General features: G+C 37.0%; 1 protein-coding gene across 1 annotated transcript; it reads right to left on the bottom strand.

Annotated features, from left to right (window-relative positions):
* Positions 1–736: 736 nt before the first annotated feature.
* On the bottom strand, positions 737–25,217 carry LOC132421149 (patched domain-containing protein 3). The gene is given in 6 exon segments (XM_060006386.1): positions 737–3,737; positions 3,739–4,069; positions 4,072–4,530; positions 6,964–7,109; positions 22,965–23,086; positions 24,159–25,217. Coding segments are annotated over 6 exon segments (2,823 nt in total). The 3' UTR covers positions 737–3,031.
* Positions 25,218–25,233: the final 16 nt, after the last annotated feature.

Below are 25,233 nucleotides of genomic sequence, written 5' to 3'. Positions count from 1 at the left end.
TGCGTGCTCCTTATGAGAATCTAATGCCTGATGACCTGAGGTGGAGCTGAGGTGGTGATGCTAGCGCTGGGGAGCGGCTGCAGATACAGGTCATCATTAGCAGAGAGGTTTGACTGCACAGAGACCATCATAAATCAATTGCCTGCAGACTCGTATCAAAACCCTATCGGTGAGTGGCAAGTGAAAACAAGCTCAGGACTCCCATTGATTCTGCATTATGGTGAGTTGTATAATTATTTCATGATATATCACAATGTAATAATAATAGAAATAAAGTGCACAATAAATGTAATTTGCCTGAATCATCCCAAAACCATCCCCCACCCTCCCTGGCCCATGGAAAATTTGTCTCCCATGAAATTGGTCCCTGGTGCCAAAAAGGTTGGGGACCGCTTAGTTAAACTATTCTTAAATGATGAACAGAAAATAAAGGTATTGTTTGATTCATGGTCAAAGAAGAAATCACAAGGAAAATACGAGCTTATTTCGAAATGAACGATAATGAACACCCCTCATATACAAATTTGTGGATAGTTAAAAGACTAGTTAGAAGGAAATTTATCACATTAAAAGCTTTCTTAGAAAAGAATAAATGTTAAAATCAGTGACTTATCCTACCACCTTAAAAAGCTAGAAAATGAAGAGAAAGTTAAACTCAAAGAATGAATAAAGAGTGTGGCAATCAAGTAGCAAATAGAGAAATAAAAGAAATCAATAAAGCCAAAAGCTGGTTCTTGGAAAAATTTAATAAAATTGATAATCCCTTGATCAAGAAATGTAAGGTACATAATACAAATTACCAATATCAAGAACTGTACATGGGACATCACTAGACATTAAAATGGTAAGAAAATAATCAATTAGCCAATTAGCAAAATGGGCAAATTCCTTATAAAACCAAACATACCAAAATTGACCCTAGAAGAAAAAGAACATCTGAATGTCCTTCTATTTGTTAAAGAAAGTGAATCTGAAATAAAAATCCTTCCCAGAAAAGCTCCATGCCCAGAAGACTTCACTGGTGAATTCTACTGAACATTTAAGTAAGAAATGAAAGAATTATATCAACCATACATCATATATTTCAGAAAATAGAAGAGGAGGAATATATATTTACTGGCTTGTTTCCTGAGGGCAGCATAACCCTGATATAAAGACCTGAGAAAGGCATCACAAAAAAGGGAATTGTAGACCAATATGCCTCATGAACACAGGAACATATACCATTGACAAAATATTAACAAAACAAAGACAGCAATATATGAAAATAATAACATGCCACGACTAAGTGTGAGTCATCCTAGGAAGGCAAGGTTGGTATAATATTAAAAAATCACTCAATATAAATTGTCACATTCACAGATTAAGATAGAAAAATAGACATGATAATCTCAGTCAATGGACAGAAATTATTTGACAAAATTTAATACCCATTCATGTTAAAACATCCCAGAAAACTATATGTAGAAAAGAGCTTCCACAATCTGACAGAAGATGGCTATGAAAAACTTCCAGGTAATAATCATACTGCCTGAGATATTGACCACGTTCCTTACAAAGTTGAGAACAAGGCAATAATGTCTGCTTTCAGTACATTTTCCCACATTTTACTGGACATTTTAAGCCAGTGCAATAAGATAAGTACAAGATAAAGTTTATGTAGGGAGAAACAGAATTGTCTTTATGTGACCTTTACATAATTGCATAGATAAAAACTATTAGAGAAACTAAAAAACTCTACATGAACTAATAAATGAACCTAAAAAGATTACACAGTATAAGGTAGGTATACCAAAACCAATTTTATTTTTATGTACTAGTAAAAAAAATGGAAAGGGGATTTAAAATATTTACAATGATATAATAAATTAATGTTCTTAGAAGTAAATCCATGTAAATCTATAAGACATGCCTGAGAGAAATTAAAGAAGATATAAAAAATGGAGAGATAAACCATGCTCACAGATTGGAAGATTCCATACTGCTAAGATACCTATTTTCCCCAAATTGATCTGTAGATTCACCATAACCCAATCACGATCCCAATCAAAAATCCCAGATTTTTTTTTGATGAATTGACAAATGATTCTAAAATTAGTATCTAAATGCAAAGAAACTAGAATAGCCAAAACAATTTGGAAAAGAGGAAAAATGTTGGATACCTTACCTAATTTCAATAATTAATAGAAAGCTTCAGTAATCAATGCAGTGTGGTATGACAGAAAAACAGATCAATGCACAAAAACAGAGCCACACATAAACTGTCAATTGATTCTCTGACAGAGGTGCCAAATTAATCCCTATGGTGAAAGGACAGTCTTTTCACTAATGCTGCTGGGACAACTGGATAACTATAATGGGAAGACAATGAACCTCTATCCATACTTCCCAACAAACATGGGTCTATGAATTATAGACCTAAATGTAAAAATAAAACTACTACCTTTGAGAAGAAAACATAGATGAATTTTTTGTAATCTTGGATTAGGCAAAAATTTCTTAGAGAGGACACAGAAAACACTAACCATTAAAAAAATGATAAATTGGATTCCAAAACTTAAAAACTTCAGTTCAGCAAAATACAGCACTAAGAACATGCATAGAAAAACCCCAGACTAGGAGAATAAATAATAATCAGTTGCACTTTTACATAATAATGCATATGGGAAGTACAATGAAAATAATATTCCATTTATAGCATAATACATAAAATATCTGAATTCCAGGCATAAACTACTAATGATGAAATAAAAGGAAAAAATAACTGGAAAGTTATACTTATGCTTGATTGTATAGACCATAATAAAGATGACAACACTTCCTAATTTAGCAAAGATATTTTAATGTAAGACTAATTAATTTTTCTCAGGATATTTTAAATAACATTTTAAAATGGGATCTCCACACCAAGGAAACATCCCTTTGTTTTTAGTTTATTGACTATTCTTAATAGCACATTTTTATCAGATTGGATTGGGGCAATCAGGAATTCTATAATTGGTCTTTGATTGGTTAGTGACTAGTCAAACTTTCAAAAAAAGGTTAAGAATACCGGAATAAAAATTAGGCCATGAGCAACTCCAAATACCATAACAAGAAACATAATCTTAAAAAATGTCCTGAAGATGTATGCTTTAGCTGCAGATAAGACACACACTCCTATTATTGTTGAAATTGCACTTTGCAACACAGGGTAGCCTAGCAGATACAATGCCTCGATGGTTTTTTGGTTTACTGAGGGCTTTGAACTGGAAACAAATACATAGGAAATGTGGGCAGAAAAATCAAAAGAAAACCCTATACAAATGACGAGATTAATCATGGATATGGAATCAAGATTGATGTTCCAGAATGCCATGAAACCCGTTACTCCCAAAATCACAGAAGCGATAGCAAAAGTTACCCACAAAGAACACAGCAGGTGAGGGATTAACAGTAAGGAAACAATGAACATAGGTGTTGAGGCAACAATTACATTTCAAACAGTGTTTTCTACTATCGCAGAATACTGATCAAAATATATGAACGCCTGGTTATACACCATTAGGGGAATTTCACACTTTTCGGCCATGTCTCGGAACTGGAGTAACATCAGCTTCTTATTGGTTGAAGAAGAAACACCCATGGTCTGAATGAAGGCCAGGGAACAGATGATTTCCTGTGATGATGTAATGTTAATATCATACATAAAAAGTGGAGAATCTATTACAAAATTGGGAATATTTTTTACAAAAGTTATCATTTACATCGTGATGGTGGTTTTCCATATATTTCACATATTCTCGTAATCAAAACTCTGTAAGATTGTAATCTACATAGTCACTGTTTTCAAAATCTACAAGACATTTTTCCAATTTTTGCCTAGCATCTCCTTCCCAACAGTCAAGAGCTTCAGTAACAATAAGCATAACCCTGGGACCATAAGTTGAAAAATGTTCTTCTTCTACATTAAAATACGGTGTGATGTAGGAGTCATCACTTGCCAAATTTCAGAGGTCTAAACGTTTCTTCACTTGGAAACACCCATATATACTACTTATGATGTACAAAATGTATATAAGCACTACAAAAACTTGGACTCAGTGCTTGTGAGAAAAGGACCAAAATAGTCTCTAAAGAACAAATTCATTGGGCGGATATCAGCTTTATGTTTGTCTCGGAGAGAATTACATGGGAGGCCGCAGGGCTTTTTTAACGAGGAACATTTTTGGTCAGGAGTTTCTGGTTTCTTCAACCAGCATAGACAAACTACTTCTCTATTACCATCCAGGGCCATAAATGCTCCAAAACAGGTGATGTTATAAAAATAACAAAAGAGAAGGGTTGTTCCTGTATAGATGCAGAAGTATTGTACGGACCTGAAAGAGGTCATAATTCCTGTATAGAAGGCCAGGATGTTGGTGATGGTGGTGATTGTAATGGACACTGCCACTTTTGAATAGACATTGGACATCCGTTCTTTTATGCTATCCATGAGGTTGGTCTTCTGCCAGGCAGAAATCATGATAAACATGTCATCGACCCCAACGCCTGTTAAAAAAAGAAACAGAATCTTCATACATATGAACATCCATTAAACATTAAACAGATCAGTTCACACCATTTCTTTGTCCATCTCTTAAGGTCTTATTTATCTTGCTCAATCTGTGTTTTGATACTTCTTTCTGTGATGCTTTCTCTGGTTGCCTGTGAATCCACAACAGAACTTATCGCTCCTTGCTCTGTAGTAGCTCTGTGCTTTGCACGTACTCCTATTTGCACAGAGCACAGTATACTCTACTCCTAGTCATCATTTAGGGTGTTTCAATGATGAGTCAGGAAACCTGGCTGCTGGGTGTTAGGTGAAGTGGGATTAGCAATGTATCCTTGACTCCATTAGAATACTTGAGAGATCATTTTCTCCCATAAACCATTTTATTCTAGTGCACTAATGTTGAGCCAACATACTGTTGCTTAAAATATGAGCTGGATTTATCTGTTCTACAGTTAGCATCTAGCTATCAATGTGCTGATTGTAGAGGCACCCCATAGTTTATAGACACACACACACACACACACACACACACACACACACACACACACACAAATGCAGTTTTCCTGCTAGTCTGTTTTTGATACCCAGAAGGCTATCATTCAAACTTCACTTGCCCAGGTTAAGGCATTATCACAATAAAATGCAGGCTCTCTTGAGATCAGAAATATGCACCAAAGTAAATATTAAGAATCCTTTACATATTAAATGCCTACTAAGGTAATCAGTCTTTTCCACAATGACGTTTCCTGATTGGTTTGGAATAAAGAGGACAGGAGAACATCTGAGGACTTTGAAACCATCAATGAAGGCTAGGAGAGGAGGACCACAGAGAAGAAATGGGATTACAAAGGACAGCATGAGCATGTTGCAGACAAATTTCGTCTGCCTCAAGCTTTCTACTGCTTTCATTCATGTACACCTCTGTTTCTGTGTACATTGATACAAAATCAGTACTTGGAACTAACATGCGGTGCGAGGGCCTACACTGACACAGGTTTACGTAGTGTGTCATAAACTGCATCCCGACACTCCCCCTGCTGCCAGCTTTGTGGATTTCAGTTGTATTCAGCTGAACAAAAGGGAAGAATCAGAGGTACTAAGGACGATGAATAAACTCATTGATATTTATTAGGTATTTAAAAACCAGTTTTTTCTTTATAGAACCTTGTTCAAAAATTGTCCTCATATATTTCTTGAGTTACTGAAATCACAACCCCCCCCACACACACTCATACACACACACACCCCTACACTCATACTTCAATGTATACACAGACAGTATGAAGATGCTTTATATTAAATCGGTTGCATAGATTTTAACTATAGTTATGTATGACTGTGGGAACACTGAGAGCTTTCTTATATTTTAAGTGTGAGTGTGTACTAGGAAGGTTTCCTCCACTGTCTCCCCTAAGAAATCAAATATTATTTCTTCCAAGTTGCCTACTTTCCAAAATATAAACATATTTATCTTCTCATGCTTATTGTAAAATAAATCCTGAAAGTACAGGAAAATGCAAAGAAAAAATTTAAACAACTGTAATTCCACCCTTCGGGGATAATCCTTGCTAATATTTTAAGTATAGCCATCCAGAATTTGCTCTATACAAATATACACATATATTTGTATATCTATTTTAAACATCTTGTTTCATAGCTAGCATTTTTCATTTAACACTTTATATCTACCTCTTTTTAAAGAGTGAATAGGATTCCAAAACTTTAATATGCTATGTTTGAGTGGACCGATCCCATGTCGATATGGGATTAGGTTGTTCTTGTTTTTTCCTATTCTAAATCACACTGAAATGAAATACACGTTCTACTTTGTGAGCACTTGTCCAATAATTAGGACAAACTCCTAGAAGTGGAGTTGGCAGGTCAAAGGTATTCCCTTTTAAATTTTTAACTCTTTTGATCTGTTGCAAAGTTGTATTTTAAAAGTGCACCAATTTACAAACTTCCCCCAGCAGAACATGAGTGTTCATTTGCATACAACATTCCCCAAACCTTTAATCTTGCTAATATTCATTAATAAGAAAAGAAAACAAAGGTGTCTCACTTTTGTTTTAACTTGTATCCCTTGATTTACTGAAAGGTCAAATATTTTTTCTTATATTTTCAGTGACTAGTATTTTGGATTTTGTGTGTTTGGGGGTGTGTGTGTGTGTGTGTGTGTGTGTGTGTGTGTGTGTGTGTGTGTGTGTGTGTGTGTGTGCTGCCTGTTCATGTCCCTGGTCTGTGTTTTTCCATTTGGGGTACTAGATTTTTCTAACTCTAAAGACTCAGAATTCCATCTGATTTTCTTCTTTCCTGATGCCCCATTTTGGACTTGTAGAGCCACCTAAATATACTTATTCTGCTTAATGTAACACAATCCCCTTCCATTATCCACCCCACACCCCCACACACACAATGTGCAGCCTCACCTAGAATAAGAAATGGTGAATTTGCAACTATGATCACAAATGGCACCCCAATGTACAACATCAGGCCAAAGCCACTCACCACTGCCAAGGCAGCAGAAATCACTCCAAAGGCTGCAACCCACATTTTGTTTCGTATACAGTCACACCTGTAAATTTGGAGGGAAAAATCATGGAACTTGTAGTGGTAGCTTCCATACTGAAATTCCAGCAATTCATAACATTCTTGAATTGGACACCTATACAGAGCCCTCTTGGGCAATAATTCTCATACCTGTCTGCTGGAGAAGTTTAATTTCCAGGCACTAGCCCAGACCAGCTGAAAAAAAAAAAGGGAGTTTGGAGACAGAAAATTTGGGAATCTGTACTTTTATCAAACTATACTGGTTGATTCTTACACATCTAGCCAAGCACAAATCCACTGACTGGCATTTCAGGACCACAAAAATATACTAAAACACTGCAGATGGTTAATTCCACTCTGATCTTCAAAGGAGTGTGAATGGAACGCAACAGCAAATGGAAGTACCTATATCCAGTTGTCTTCTCACCCACCTGTGACTCCAGTTAGCCCTAAACATGATCCTAAATAGCTCCTGTATTTCAAAGCTGGTTCAATATGTATCTGGCTAACAAAAAGTATGAAAGCCTCCTTCTAGAAGCAAAAAGAACTACAGCCTGTGGAACAAAAACCACATTCACAGAAAGATAGACAAGATGAAAAGGCAGAGGGCTATGTACCAGATGAAGGAACAAGATAAAACCCCAGAAAAACAACTAAATGAAGTGGGGGTAGGCAACCTTCCAGAAAAAGAATTCAGAATAATGATAGTGAAGATGATCCAGGACCTTGGAAAAACAACGGAGGCAAACATCAAGAAGATGCAAGAAATGTTTAACAAAGACCTAGAATAATTAAACAACAAACAAACAGAGATGAACAATACAATAACTGAAATGAAAACTACACCAGAAGGAATCAATAGCAGAATAACTGAGGCAGAAGAACGGATAAGTGACCTGGAAGACAGAATGGTGGAATTCACTGCCACAGAACAGAATAAAGAAAAAAGAATGAAAAGAAATGAAGACAGCTTAAGAGACCTTTGGGAAAACATTAAACGCAACAACATTCGCATTATAAGGGTCCCAGAAGGAGAAGAGAGAGAGAAACGACTCAAGAAAATATTTGAAGGGATTATATTCGAAAACGTCCCTAACATGGGAAATGAAATACCACCCAAGTCCAGGAAGTGCAGCAAGTCCCATACAGGATAAACCCAAGGAGAAACACTGTGAGACACATACTAATCAAATTGGCAAAAATTAAAGACAAAGAAAAATTATTGAAAGCAGCAAGGGAAAAATGACAAATAATATACAAGGGAACCCCCATAAGGTTAACAGCTGATTTCCCAGCAGAAACTCTACAACCAGAAGGGAGTGGCATGATATACTTAAAGTGATGAAAGGGAAGAATCTACAGCCAAGATGACTCTACCCAGCAAGGATCTCATTCAGATTCGATGGAAAATTAAAACCTTTACACACAAGCAAAAGTTAAAAGAATTCAGCACCACCAAACCAGCTTTATAACAAATGCTAAAGGAACTTCTCTAGGCAGGAAACACAAGAGAAGGAAAAGACCTACAATAACAAACCCAAAACAATTAAGAAAATGTTAATAGGAATATACGTATCGATAATTACCTTAAACGTCAATGGATTAAATGCTCCAACCAAAAGACACAGACTGGCTGAATGGATACAAAAACAAGACCCATATACATGCTGTCGACAAGAGACCCACTTCAGACCTAGGGACACATACAGACTGAAAGTGAGGGGATGGAAAAAGATAGTCCATGCAAATGGAAATCAAAAGAAAGCTGGAGTAGCAATATGCATATCAGATAAAATAGACTTTAAAATAAAGACTGTTACAGGAGACAAGGAAGGACACTACATAATGATCAAGGGATCAATCCAAGAAGAAGATATAACAATTATAAATATATATGCACCCAACATAGGAGCACCTCAATGCATAAGGCACCTGTTAACAGCTCTAAAAGAAGATATCGACACTAACACAATAATAGTGGGGGACTTTAACATCTCACTTACACCAATGGACAGATCATCCAAGATGAAAATTAATAAGGAAACACAAGCTTTAAATGACACAACAGACCAGATAGATTTAATTGATATTTATAGGACATTCCATCCAAAAACATCAGATTACACTTTCTTCTCAAGTGTGCACGGAACACTCTCCAGGATAGATCACATCTTGGGTCACAAATCAAGTCTCAGTAAATTTAAGAAAATTGAAATCATATCAAGCATCTTTTCTGACCACAATGCTATGAGATTAGAAATGAATTACAGGGGAAAAATGTAAAAAACACAAATGCATGGAGGCTAAACACTATGTTACTAAATAACCAAGAGATCACTGAAGAAATCAAAAAATACCTAGACACAAATGACAATGAAAACATGACAATTCAAAAGCTATGGGATACAGCAAAAGCAGTTCTAAGAGGGAAGTTTATACCTATACAAGCCTACCTCAAGAAATAAGAAAAATCTCAAATAATCTAACCTTACACATAAAGGAACTAGAGAAAGAAGAACAAACAAAACCCAAAGTTAGCAGAAGGAAAGAAATCATAAAGATCAGAGCAGAAATAAATGAAATAGAAACAAAGAAAACAATAGCAAGGATCAATAAAACTAAAAGCTGGTTCTTTGAGAAGGTAAATAAAATTGATAAACCATTAGCCAGACTCATCAAGAAAAAGAGGGAGAGGACTCAAATCAATAAAATTAGAAATGAAAAAGGAGAAGTTACAACAGACACTGCAGAAATACAAAGCATCCTAAGAGACTACTACAAGCAACTCTATGTCAATAAAATGGACAACCTGGAAGAAATGGACAAATTCTTAGAAAGGTATAACCTTCCAAGACTGAACCAGGAACAAATAGAAAATATGAACAGACCAATCACAAGTAATGAAATTGAAACTGTGATTAAAAACCTTCCAACAGGGCCTTCCCTGGTGGCGCAGTGGTTGAGAGTCCGCCTGCCGATGCAGGGGACATGGGTACGTGCCCCGGTCTAGGAAGATCCCACATGCCACGGAGCAGCTGGGCCCGTGAGCCATGGCCGCTGAGCCTGCGCGTCCGGAGCCTGTGCTCCACAACGGGAGAGGCCACAACAGTGAGAGGTCCGTGTACTGCAAAAAAAAAAAAAAAAAAAAAATCTTCCAACAAACAAAAGTACAGGACCAGATGGCTTTACAGGTGAATTGTATCAAACATTTAGAGGAGAGCTAACACCCATCCTTCTCAAACTCTTCCAAAAAATTGCAGAGGAAGGAACACTCCCAAACTCATTCTATGAGGCCACCATCACCCTGATACCAAAACCAGACAAAGATACTACAAAAAAAGAAAATTACAGGCCAATATCACTCATGAATATAGATGCAAAAATCCTCAACAAAATACTCGCAAACAGAATCCAACAACACATTAAAAGGAGCATACACCATGATCAAGTGGGATTTATCCCAGGGATGCAAGGATTCTTCAATATATGCAAATCAATCAATGTGATACACCATATTAACAAATTGAAGAAGAAAAACCATATGATCATCTCAATAGATGCAGAAAAAGCTTTTGACAAAATCCAACACCCATTTATGATAAAAACTCTCCAGAAAGTTGGCATAGAGGGAACCTACCTCAACATAATAAAGGCCACAGCAAACATCATTCTCAATGGTGAAAAACTGAAAGCATTTCCTCTAAGATCAGGAGCAAGACAAGGATGTCCACTCTCACCACTATTATTCAACATAGTTTTGGAAGTCCTAGCCACAGCAATCAAAGAAGAAAAAGAAATAAAAGGAATACAAATTGGAAAAGAAGAAGTAAAACTCTCACTGTTTGCAGATGACATTATACTATACATAGAGAATCCTAAAGATGCCACCAGAAAATTACTAGAGCTAAGCAATGAATTTGGTAAAGTTGCAGGATACAAAATTAATGCACAGAAATCTATTGCATTCCTATACACTAATGATGAAAAATCTGAAAGAGAAATTAAGGAAACACTCCCATTTACCAATGCAACAAAAAGAATAAAATACCTAGGAATAAACCTACCTAGGGAGACAAAAGACTGGTATGCAGAAAACTATAAGACACTGATAAAAAAATTAAAGATAAAACAAACAGATGGAGAGATATGCCATGTTCTTGGATTGGAAGAATCAATATACTGAAAATGACTCTACTACCCAAAGCGATCTACAGATTCAATGCAATCCCTATCAAATTACCAATGGCAATTTTTACAGAACTAGCACAAAAAATCTTAAAATTTGTATGGAGACACAAAAGACCCCAAATAGCCAAAGCAATCTTGAGGGAAAAAAACGAGGCTGGAGGTATCAGGCTCTCAGACTTCAGACTATACTACAAAGCTACAGTAATCAAGACAATATGGTACTGGCACAAAAACAGAAAGATAGATCAATGGAACAGGATAGAAAGCCCAGAGATAAACCCACACACATACAGTCACCTTATCTTTGATAACGGAGGCAGGAATGTACAGTGGAGAAAGGACAGCCTCTTCAATAAGTGGTGCTGGGAAAACTGGACAGGTACATTTAAAAGTATGAGATTAGATCACTCCCTAACACCACACACAAAAATAAGCTCAAAATGGATTAAAGACCTAGATGTAAGGCCAGACACTATCAAACTCTTAGAGGAAAACAAAGGCAGAACACTCTATGACATAAATCAAAGCAAGATCCTTTTTGACCCACCTCCTAGAGAAATGGAAATAAAAATAAAAATAAACAAATGGGACCTAATGAAACTTAAAAGCTTTTGCACAGCAAAGGAAACCATAAACAAGACGAAAAGACAACCCTCAGAATGGGAGAAAATATTCACAAACGAATCAACGGACAAAGGATTAATCTCCAAAATATATAAACAGCTCATGCAGCTCGATACTAAAGAAACAAACCACCCAATCCAAAAATGGGCAGAAGACCTAAATAGACATTTCTCCCAAGAAGACATACAGATGGCCAAGAGGCACATGAAAAGCTGCTCAACATCACTAATTATTAGAGAAATACAACTCAAAACTACAATGAGGTATCACCTCACACCAGTTAGAATGGGCGTCATCAGAAAATCTACAAACAACATATGTTGGAGAGGGTGTGGAGAAAAGGGAACCCTCTTGCACTGTTGGTGGGAATGTAAACTGATACAGCCACTACGGAGAACAGTATGGAGGTTCCTTAAAAAACTAAAAATAGAATTACCATATGATCCAGCAATCCCACTACTGGGCATATACCCAGAGAAAACTACAATTCAAAATGACACATGCACCACAATGTTCATTGCAGCACTATTTACAATAGCCAGGTCACGGAAGCAACCTAAATGCCTATCAACAGATGAATGGATAAAGAAGATGTGGTACATATATACATTGGCATATTACTCAGCCATAAAAAGAATGAAATCAAGTCATTTGTAGAGATGTGGATGGACCTAGAGATTGGCATACAGAGTGAAGTAAGTCAGAAAGAGAAAAATAAACACCGTATATTAATGCATATATGTGGAACCTAGAAAAATGGTACAGATGATCCAGTTTGCAGGGCAGAAATAGAGACACAAATGTAGACAACAAACGTATGGACACCAAGGGGAGAAAGCAGTGGGGTGGTGGTGGTGGTGGTGTGATGAATTGGGAGATTGGGACTGACATGTATACACCGATGTGTGTAAAACTGATGACTAATAAGAACCTGCTGTTTAAAAAAAATAAAAATTAAAAAAAAAAGTAAAGCCTCCTTCTAAAAGATTTTCATACTCTCCTCTGATGGAGAAGTGGGCTCTAGAGAAGTGGCTACTAATTGCAAAAAGTATGTGATATGTACTCCATTTTGAGTAACACAAGCTATGCCTGTTTCTTGGTTGGACCAACAGAAATGGGAATACATACACAGCAATTAAGGAATGGGTTTAACACTTTTCCTCCCAATACTCATGACTTTACATTTTAAAATACTGACAACAGCCTCTGGTTTTCTACTTTACTCATTTGCTAACTGCTCCAAAACAAATGACTGATACCTGCCTCTAGATATTTTTAGCAGGAGAGAGAAACTAAGTCTGGTTTGAAAACTGGGAGAGTCAACTAAGCCAATGGAGCTACTGATTCCAAAACAGCAAGAATATAACTAAAGACCTTATTCAGGCAGGACCACATTAAAATAGCTGAACTTTCTTATTACTACCAAAAAAAAAAAAAAAAGAACCTACACTGTGCGTGTATCTCACTTTTTCTCAAGCTGCTGATGCTGTCGGTGAGGGTCAGGGCCCAAAGATACACACACACACACACACACTCACACAGTCCCACTCCAGAGCGAAAGTAAATGTCTTCGTTACGACAAACTTTGATTACAACAAACACTTCTTAAAGTAACAATACTGGTTTATAGGCGTTTAAGATAAGAAAGCAACACAGATGAACTGTGAAATCAGAAAGATTAATGAGGATAAAAGCTACATGTGACATGTTTATCCCCATTCCCTCTTTCAGGTTTCTGGATTTTGTTGGTGTAAATTTTTCAGAGGATGGGGGAGTGAGGTATTTTATTGGCCAGAGTGACTTGACTTTGACTAGTTGCTGTGTTGACTTTTTCTAAATGACCTTTATTTTAATGTTCAATAGGCAATGGAGGGAAGATGTGAATGTAGAGCACTGTTTGGTGAACACACTTGCAGATTTTCTAGTCCCCAAGAAGGACCTTGGTTAAGCAGTTTATCAGAATGACTTAGGAGAGTCTTAGAACTTTAGATTCCTACAGTCCTGGAACACAGCTCTGCAGATTCTGATCTATAGGTTTGTAGAGAAGCTGCAGAATCCAAGTGTCTAAAAATGTCTTCATATGATTCCAATGCTCAGGCAGTTAGGCATCACTGGCAGCAAAATGGCCAATTTTCTGAATTTTCTATTCATTTAAGGGGAGGCTAAATTAGAAATCATCCCACTTAGAATACAATCTATGTATACGCTTGGTGAGGGATCCACATCTTCCTTGAAAGATAATGATGTCTATCAGGACTAAAGAATAGTTTACAGTGTATTTGAATCCGAAAGATTCTCCGGATTTTTTTCTGAAATTGATCTCACATTTGGTGTAAGTTTTGTCGTTTCCAAAATGTCAGACAATTTTGAAATAGTCTGGAAGCTCAACATACCAGTACTTACTATAGAATGAAGTTCAATTTGGAGTATACCTTTTGAGAAAGTCTTACTACTGTTTAAATGACTTCACTGCAAGACAGTAAATATGGAACCACAAAATGTGTTTGAATAATGGTTCTGTATGAGGTAAATGCATGTAGGCAAGGAATAACTTTCATATATAAGTGTGTGAGACAGGCAGGATGGGGATATCTTAGGGACTGTCTAGGAGGCCGCACCCAGAACAGAGATAAGATTCTCAGTGATAACAGAGAACTGGGAGTGAGAGATGTCAAGGAACTTACAAAAGCTCTCACAGGAAAATCAGTTGTATATTCAAACCCAGAAAAAGCATCTATTAGACCATCACTCAGCATGTATGGCTTGAGAATCTTCCTCTTCCCTTTCCTCTTCTCCTTGGGCATGTTCCAACCCAGGAACTAGTACAGCAAGATAAGAAGTGATAGAAGAGGGCAGGGAAGCCCTTTTTTCCCCATAAAAGGCTTTCCCATGCAGTGTGCTCCAGCTAAGAGAGGGGGAAACCTCAGCTTCAAATCAAGTTACCACTTTTTGTTTATTACATGGACATGGACATTTTAATTCTGATTGGAGGACTCTGTCTTACCTAAGAATGACAATGAAAGTCACAGGGCCTGCCTCAGTTTTTATGGGGCAGAGGAAGAACTTGCTCTACCTACAAAACTTAAAGGGAACAGAGGGAGATGAAAATAAAGTTGCTTTATGTTTACACCTCATGTGTCCTGTGTGTCCAATATGTTGGTTATATAAGCATAAAAAGTCTTCAAAGACACATGTAGGTCATTTTCTAATTGCCTTCAGTATAAGATTTTCTGCATTACTGTTCACAATTATTTGCTACAGATAAGCAAGAATTGACATAACTTTGTATATTCAGAACCAACTATCCAGTAGAAGACTTCTGTCAAACTAGTTCTTGGTACCTTATAGATTCCGTACTAATTTAAAAAATTATTTATCCTACTAACTTTAACACGGCTGAATTTTGCTTTCTTTCCTCCCCCCTCCCTCCCTTCCTCCCTTCCTTCTTTCCCTTCTTCCTCCTTTTTTCTTCCTTCCTTCTTTTTTCATTTCTTTATTTTCTAAGGGATGTGATCTTCCTCTCCAGAATAACAAAGTAATAAATTAGCTTACTGACTCTACAGATGCACCCGGTGTGGTTACGTCCCTTTACCTATTGGAGCCTCACATCTTTCTCCACCTTAAACTAGAGAGTTAAATTATATCATTTTCCCCCAAACTTATGTACTTATGAGAATAAGTTGGAGAAATTTTTGAAATATAGATTTTCAGACTTAGCCTCCAGATACTTGATTCAATAGGGCAGGGCCTCAGAATATGTGGTTTTAGGGCTCTCTCTGTGACTCTGATGTGAGAATCATTAGAATAATATTATTTGTGAGGTTCTTTCTACATCTAAATTCTACTTTGTTTTTGGCTTATATTTTTCACATTTTAGCTTTCCGGCCATAAGAGCTCAAACTAACCCTAATGCCTAGATAACAAGTGCTTAACAAAGTAAACTCCACACCAGAACAATGGAGATGCCCGTGTCAATTAAATTAGAGCTTACTTTTTTGTATAGTTAAAAGTACTAGTTCAAATTTATAATAGAAATAAAGACTTGTTTCTTAGCTCTATCAGCATATCTGCCTCCAAATGACACAACTAATCATAACTGGCAAACATGTAAGGTAATAAACATATACGAAACAAACAAAACCAGCCAAAAGTTCTTGTTACTATTCCATTTGATTGCATACTATTGCTAATGGGCAAAATTTGTTTTAAGTCATTAGGTTTAAAAAATAAGAGTTTACTGCTAGACATCAGAAAAATGTAGAGTAAGAATTTTCCACTTCTTGCCTCCCAACCGATACATAGAAAAACAAGCAGAAGTTGTCAGAACCAACTCTGTGATCTCTGGAAAACAGTCAAAAGTTTACAGAGGGCTGAAAAAAAAAAAAGGCAGGGGGCCTTTAAAACAGTAGGAAAGTTTGTAGTGAGTTTATATGCCCTACTTCACCTCCCTCTCTGGTGGGATAGAAGTTTTAAAGTGGCAGTGACAATAAAGTGGCAGATGTGTTAAACTGGCCATAGTCTTAAAGTGACAAGAGTCTTAAAGCAACAGCAGTCTTAAAGCATCAACAGCCCATGTTACCAGTGTGGGACTATGTCCTTATTTCTGGAAGGAGCAGAGCAGACCTTATTCACGTAATATTTTATGTATCAGTTCTAAACTGCCTAGGGACTACCTGAAGGACTGATGCAAGGCACTCCTCTGTTTTGTCTAACACAAAACTCAGGTTGAGAAAGGTGGAAACACCACAAACTGAATAAACAAACTTCACATGCATAGGGCAAAAGATTACAGCCCAAACATACAAAAGACTGCCTAAGGCAGAAGCTGGGGAGCATTTCTCTGGGAGTTTAGAATATTCACAAGTGCCTGTGTATACTGGGGAATTTAGAAAGTCACCCAGGGCAAGATATAATGCTCAAAAAGGACTTAAGACACTAAGCTTTTCACCTATGGCTAATCCCCAGTCATGGCATAACCCTGGGTAAGTGTTGAAGGAGAGTCCAGGCACACAACCATTTTGAAAAGACTGCGAGAGCTCCTGGAATGCAAGGAAATTTCTGTCAAAACACTAGCTGAACACAAGCTAAGGAATGGGACTTCAGTGACAACATAAACAAGGAATACAATCTTTGCAATAATAGTTTGGGAAAGTCACTAAGAAGATCAACTACTACAGTATTAAACAAACAAGCAAACAAACATCAGGAAACCCTGGGGAGGTAGGAAATCTGATTTCCAGTTACCACATTATAATAGTCAAATGCCAAGTTTTCAACAACAACAACAACAACAAAATCCCAAGGCAAACAAATAAATAGGAAAGTATTGATCAGGCAAAGGAACAAAATAAATTGACAGGAAAGACAGAGACAGGACCTAGTAGATAAAGACTATAAAATGCTGTCCTAAATAAGCTTAGAGAACTAAAGGTGAGCACTGACAAGGATATAAGGAAAATAATGTATGAACAAAGTGATCATTTAAATAAAGAGATAGAAAAAAAACTTAAAAGGAACTAAAATTCTAGAGCTGAAAAGTACAACTGAAATAAAAAACAAAACACTAGAGATGTTCAATAACAGATTTAGCAGGCATAATAAAGAACCAGTGAACTTGAAGATAGGTCAATTGAAATTACTGAGTCTGAGAGGCTGAAAGAAATAAGAAGTGAAAAGTACCTCACTGACCTGTTAGATTCCAGCAAGCAAACCCACATACATATAATGGGTGTCCCTGAAAAAGAAGAGAGGGGAAAAAAGGCAGAAAGACTATTTAAAGAAAAATGACTGAAAACTTCCCAAATTTGATAGAAGACATGAAGCTACAAATCCAAGAAACTTAACAAATTCCAAGTAGGATAAACTCAAAATGATCCACACCAAGAGACACTATAATCAAACTATTGAAAGATGAAGACAAAGACAGTCTTGGAAGCAGCAAGAAAGAAGCAACTGATCACGTACAAAGGATACTTAATAAGTATCAAGGTTGATTTCTCATCAGAAACCATGGAGGCCAAGGGACAATGGATGATATTGAAAGTGTTAAAAGAAAAACCGATCAACTTCAAGGCAGTGTCCAGAAAACTCTCCTTCAAATATGAAGGCGAAATTAAGACATTTACAGATAAAGAAGAGCTGAGGGAATTTGTTATCACTAGGCCTGTCTTATAAGAAATGCTGAAGGAACTCCTTCAGATTGAAATGAAGGAAAAAGAAAAAGTAACCGAAGTCATGAAGAAATACAGATCTCCAGTAAAGGTAAATACATGGGCAAATAGAAAAACAAGTATTATTGTATTTTTGGTTTGTAACTCTACCTTTTACTTCCTACAGAATTTAAAAGACAATGACATAAAAATAACTATAAATCTATGTTATAGTGCATACAATTTATGACAACAACATAAGGGAGGGAGGACAGAGATGTATAGAAGCAGCATACTTAAAAGTTAAGTAGGTATTAATTTAATATAGATCATTTTAAATTTAAGATGTTATATGAATCTCCATGGTAACCACAAAGAAAGTCTCTAAAAACCATCACAAAAGGAAATGAAAAAAGAATCAAAACAGCTCACTAGAAAAATAGAAACTAAACATAAAAGAAGGCATAAATCAGGAATTCACTGGTCCAGTGGTTAAGACTTGGAGCTTTCACTGCCTGGGCCTGGGTTCAATCCCTGGTCGGAGAATTAAGATCCCACAAGCTGGGCTTCCCTGGTGGTGCAGTGGTTGAGAGTCCGCCTGCCTATGCAGAGGACACGAGTTCGTGCCCCCATCCGGGAAGATCCCACATGCCGTGGAGCAGCAAAAAAAAATAAAATTTAAAAAAAAAAAAAAGATGAGTATTAAAGAAAACATCCCACAAGCTGTGCAGCATGGCCAAAAAAAAAAAAAAAAGGCATAAGTGGATGAAATGAAGAACAATAAGCTATACTATATACAGAATACAAACAGCAAAACAGCAGCAGCAAGTCCTTCCTTGTCAGCGATTATTTTAAATCTAAATAAATTAAACTTTCCAATCAAAAGGCAGATATTGTCAGAATGGATAAAACAGCATGATTCAACTATATGCTGTGTACAAGAGACTCACTTTATATCCAAAGACATGAATAGATTGAAAGTTAGAGGATTTAAAAAGATACTCCATATGAATAGTAACCAAAAGAGATCAGGGGTGGCTATACTGATATCAGACAAAAATGGACTTTATTTCAAAAACTGTTAAAAGAGACAGAGGGACACTATATATTGATAAAAAGGTCAATGAATCAGGAAGATATAACAACTATAAACATAAATTAACCACAAAACAGAGACCCAAAATATATGAAGCAAATATTAACAGAATTGTAGAGAGAAATATATAGCTCTACAGTAATAGTTGGCAAATTCAATACATCACTTTCAATAATGGATAAAACATCTAGGCAGATAATTTATAAGGAAAATGAAAACAAACATACAAAATACCATAACTTATGAGAGGTAGTGACACCAGTGCCCAGAGGTAAATTTATAGCTACATTAAAAAAGAGAAAAGATCTCAAACCACTTTGTGGATTTAGACATCTTGTGGAACCAGAAAAAGAAGAGACAACCTAACACAAAGCTAACAGAAGGAAGAAAATAATAAAAACTAGAACAGTGATAAATTGAGAATAGAAATTGAGAATAGAAAAACAATAGACAAAACCAACAAAACCAAAAGTGGTTATTGAAAAAGATCAACAAAATTGACAAACATTTATCTAGAGTGACAAAGGAGAAAATAAAAAAGATACAAATAACTAAATCAGATATGAAAGTGAGGACATTACTACTGAACTTACAGAAATGTAAAGGATTATAAGAGACTACTATTAACAACTTATGCCAACAAACTGGATAACCTAGATAAAACGCACAAATTCCTAGAAACACACAAAGACCTAAACTGACTCAAGATGAAATAGAACATTTCAACAGACATGTAACAAGTAAAAGGATTGAATCAGTAATCAAAAACCTCCCAACAAAAAAAGTCCAGGACCAGATGGCTTCACTAGTGAATTTTACCAAACATGTAAAGAAGAATTAATACCAATCCTTTTCAAACCCTTCCAAAAAGTTGAAAGGAAGGGAACACTTCCTAACTCATATGATGAGGCCATCATTACATTGATATCAATTCCACACAAAGGTATCACAAGAAAGCTACAGATAATACCTCTTATAAATATAGATACAAAAATCCTCAACAAAATTCTAGCAAACACAATTCAATAGCATATTGAAAGGATTATACATCATGACCATATGGGATTTACCCCAGGAATGCAAGAGTGGTTCAACATGGGAAAATCAATCAATGTAATACGCCACACTAATGGAACAAAGGATAAAAACCACATGATCATCTCAAAAGATGCAGAAAAGGCATTTGACAAATTCCCATATCTTCTCATGATAAAAACACTCGAAAACAAGGAATGGAAGGAAAGTTCCTCAAAGTTATAAAGTCAATAATGAAAACTGCATAGCTAACATCATACTCAATGGTGAAAAATGGAAAGCTTTCCACCTAAGATCAGGAACAAGATAAGGATGCCCACTTTCACCAATGATATTCAATATTGTACTGGAAGTGCTAGCCAGAGCAATTAGACAAGAAATCGAAATAAAAGGAATTCAAGTTGGAAAGGAAGAATTGTAACTATCTCTTTGCACAGATTATATGATTATATATATGAAAAATCCAAAGACTCCACAAGAAAACTACTAACGTTAGTAAACAAATTCAGTAAATCTGCAGGTTATAAGATAAACACACAGGATTCAGCGGTTTCTATCCATGCACAATGAACAATCTCAAAACGAACTTAAAGAAGTAATTCCATTTAGTGTTTTAAATAATGAAATACTTAGGAATGCATTTAACCAAAGAAGTGAAAGACGTGTATGCTGAAGACTACAAAACATTGATGAAAACTAAAGAAGACCTAAATTAATGGAAAGACATTCTTAGTTCATGGGGAGGAAGACTTAATATTGTCAAAATGACAATCTCACCTAAGCAATCTACAGATTCAACACAATCTCTATCAAAATTCCAATGGCGTTTTCTTCCAGAAATGGAAAGGTCAACACTCAAATTCACAAGGAGCCCTGGATATCCAAAATAACCTTAAGATGAAAAAAAAAAAATGGACAGCTGAGATTTCCAGATTTCAAAACTTATAAAAAAGCTACAATAATTAAAACAGAGTGGTACTAGTATATGGATTGACATATAGACCAATGGACTAGAACTGAGCGTCTGGAAATAAACCCATACATCTACAGCCCATTGTTTTTTGACAAGGATGCCAAGTCCATTCAACTGGGAAAGAAGAGTCTCTTCAACAAATGGTACTTGGACAACTGAATTTCCAAATGTACAAGAATTAAGTTGGACCCCTACTCCACATCACATACAACTATGAATTAAAAATTGCAATCACCTAAATTTCAGAGCTAAAACCATAAAACTCTTGAAGGAAACACAGGGTAAATGTGCATGACCTTGGACTTGTCAATGGATTCTTAGATATAACACCAAGACACAAGTAGCAAAAAGAAAAATAAATACATTGAATTTCATCAAAATTAAAACTTTTGTGCATTAAAGGACATTATCAAGAAAGTAAAGAGATAATCTACAGAGTGGGAGAAAATATTTGCAAATCATATATCTTGATAAGGATTTAATATCTAAAATATATAAAGTACTCATCAAAAGTAGGACTCAACACAACAAAAGGACAAACAATTTCATTAAAAATAGGCAAATGTGGGAATTTCCTGGCAGTCCAGTGGTTAGGACTCCACGCTCTCACTGCCAAGGGCCTGAGTTCAATCCCTGGTCAGGAAACTAAGATCCTGCAAGCTGTGTGGCACAGACAAAAAAAAAAGAAAAAAGGGCAAAGGACCTGAATAGACATTTCTCCAAAGAAGATATACAAATGACCAGTAAACACATAAAAAAAGATACTTAACATCATTAGTTACTAGGGAAATGCAAATCAAAACCACAATGAGATGTCACTTTATACCTACAAGGATGGCTATAATCAATAAAACAGAAAATAAGTGTTGGTGAGGATGTGGAGAAATTGGAAAACCTACACATTGCTGGTGGGATATAAAATGGTGTAGCTTCTGTGAAAAATAGTTTGGTGGTTCTTCAAAAAGCTAACCAGAGAATTATCATACAACCCACTAATTCTACTCCTAGGTATATGCTGAAAAGAATTGAAAACAAGTTCAAACAGAGATTTGTACACCACCGTTCATTGCAGCATTATTCACTATAGTCAGAAGACGGAAATATTCCAAGGGCCCATAAACAGATAAGTAGATAAAATGTGGTATATACATAAAATGGAATATTATTCAGCCATAAAAAGGAATTCATGCTACAACATGGATAAACCTTGAAAACATTATGCTAAGTGAAATAAGCCAGTCACAAAAGGACAAATACTATATGATTCCACTTATATGAAATCTCTACAATAGGCAAAATCATGGAAACAGAAAGTAGATTAAAAAGTAACCAAGACTTGGGGGAGACAATGGGGAGTTATTGCTTAATGGTTACAGTTTCTGTTTGGGGTGATGGAACATATTTATAAAGAGATAGTTGTGATGGTTGCACAACAGTGTGAATGTAATTAATGCCACTAAATTGTACACTTAAAAATGGTTTTTAGGGACTTCCCTGGTGGTCCAGTGGTCAAGACTCCATGCTCCCAGTGCACGGGGCCCAGGTTGGATCCCTGGTCAGGAAACTAGATCCCGCATGCCACAACTAAGAGCCTGCATGCCACAACTAAGAGCCCACATGCTGCAAATAAAGATCCCATGTGCCGCAACTAAGACCTGGCATAGCCAAATAATTAAATAAATAACTGTTTTTTAATGGTTTTTAAAATGGTACATTTTATGTTACATATATTGTATATACATTATATACATATATATTACCACAATAAAATATTTTTTAAAGTTAGTGTTTAAAAAACTAATAAAATTCTTTTACCTGTAGCATGATGTGATTGCAAATAATATGATTAGAAGGTATGCCAAGTGAAACAAGGGGATCACTGTCATAGAAGTTGGCTCAAATTCCAGTTGTCTAGAAAGTGATGTAAAGTAGACCATCTGTCACAAAAAGATACTCAGATAAGTAACTTTTAATTCCGATATTGTGTGTGTTACAAATGATATTGAAACACTATAGCTTATTGACTGAAACATTAAAACTCAGTAAAGAATCAAACTATGTGGATTATGATTTTAGAATAAAGAAGGTAATAAAGATTTGCTTCTTCCCACAAATCTCTGGCATGCTTTCCAAAGTTTATTTCAAAAATCTAAAGTTTAAAACTCCTGAATATATGAAATCTGAATCTTATATAAAAAAATCATTGATAACTATAGACATTTTGGCTTTTCTAAATTTTTATTAGGTTGTTATCTTTTACTATTTTAACTGCACAAATATCATTTCATTAAGGACTGGGTATTCAAAGGCTTTTTCCAGAAGGTGTCTCACTTTCACCAGTTTTGTTCAGAGTATTAGGTTTGCCAGCCCAGCAATTACTGAACAGCTAACATGTGCCTGGCACTATGCTATAATTTACTTTTAAAATGCTCAGCATTCTTTTTCAACAAAACCATGGAACTTTTGCTTATAGATTTTTTTTTTATTCCACTGAACTCTAAACAAATTTTAGGGGGCTCCCAGAAACAGCAAAGACTTTAACTAAAAGTAAAAATTTCAAAGTAATTTGACCAGAAAACCAAACTAAACCTTAAGATCAATGTCTGTACTGAACAGAACAACCTTGAGGATGTACAATTTGTGTTTTTCAGCAAAATGTTACCAAGGATTTAAGATTTCTGGCTTTTTTTTTTTTTTACGTCTTAGCTCTCTTTTTTATTTTATTTTTAAAAAATTTTGTTGTATAGTTGATTTACAATTATGTGTTAGTTTCAGGTGTACAGCAAAGTGAATCAGTTATACATAGGCATATATCCACTCTTTTAGATTCTTTTGTGGCATTCTTCAGTGCGCTATGTTAAGAAAGTTGGATTAAGGACCAAATACAGCAGAACACACCCAGCTTCAAGTCAAGGGCTCCATCAAGTAATTAGGGAGTGCTGTTGGAAAAGTCTTCTTATCCCTCCCACCTTCTCCTGGCCTCCCTGTAAAGCCCCAGCCGCTAGGTACCTGGATCTTCTTCAAGGCCAGACTCTTTTCAAGGTTGCCAACTTGGTTCAGGAAGTGGATCAGCCACGCCTTGCTGCGTTCGCTGTCCTCTCCTTCGCCAGTCTTCAGGTAGTACTGCAGCCGCATGGCTTTGGCCTCCAGGAGTAACTGGCTCAGTCCCATGCTCTTGCCTAACACAGTTCCTCCAAGGATGTTGGCTAGGTACACGACCTGGCCGGCTAGGCTGTAGATGGGGAAGGTGATGTTTTTCAGGTTGAGGACACTGTTCGTTTTCCAGGCGAACAAGAGTGGGTGGAAGGGTACACAGTAGCCCTGGTTCTTCGAGTACACCTCATTGTAGAGGATCTGGGTTCCGTTTGCCTGTGTCACAGTCAAAGCCTGAACCGCGTCGTCCACTTCACTAATTCCTGATAAGATTTCTTGTTCCAGCAGCGAGTTGGTGTTGGAGACCACTAGAATGGAAGCATAATTGACCCCGGTGCTCTTCCTGGCGATGGAGAAGAGATTGGAGTCGTTGGCGGTGAAATGTCCCTGCACGAAGCGTCGCTCAGCCTTGGCGGGGCTCCCTATCGGGGTGTACTGCTCCTCGACGTCTTCTTCTTCCTTGGGCAGGTGAATCAGGCCAGCGCCGAGGACGGCCGTCAAAACCATGGGCAGCAGAAAGAAGATCCAGGGGTGCGAGCCCACCTCCCATCCCAGCCGCCGGAAGGCCCGGGAGAGCAGCACCTCCAGGCAGTCGGTGTGGCAGCGGGGCCTCTCGGACACTCCGTTCTCAGACTCCGACGCCGGCAGAGGCTGCGACTCCGGCGGGGCCCCTGCGCGCTGCCCCGCAGCCCAGCCCAGCTCGAGCTCCTGTCCCGGACCCGACGCCGAGACCGGCTCCGGCTCGGGCTCTGCAGCCGGGAGAGGCTCGGAGCCGGGCCCTGCCGGCGGCTGCGGCCAGCTCTCCGAGTCCGGCCCCGGCCCCGCCTCCGGCCCCTGCGCTACGGGCCCCGGTTCCTGCCCCGCCTCCCGCCCGGGCGCCGCCTCTGGCGCAACCTTAGCTGCATTAAGGCTCATTTCCGGGAAGGAAAGG

The sequence above is a fragment of the Delphinus delphis genome, chromosome 2 (genome assembly GCF_949987515.2).
Source record: "Delphinus delphis chromosome 2, mDelDel1.2, whole genome shotgun sequence".
Classification (NCBI taxonomy): Eukaryota; Metazoa; Chordata; class Mammalia; order Artiodactyla; family Delphinidae; genus Delphinus; species Delphinus delphis.
This window is presented reverse-complemented; position numbering and strand designations above follow the sequence as displayed.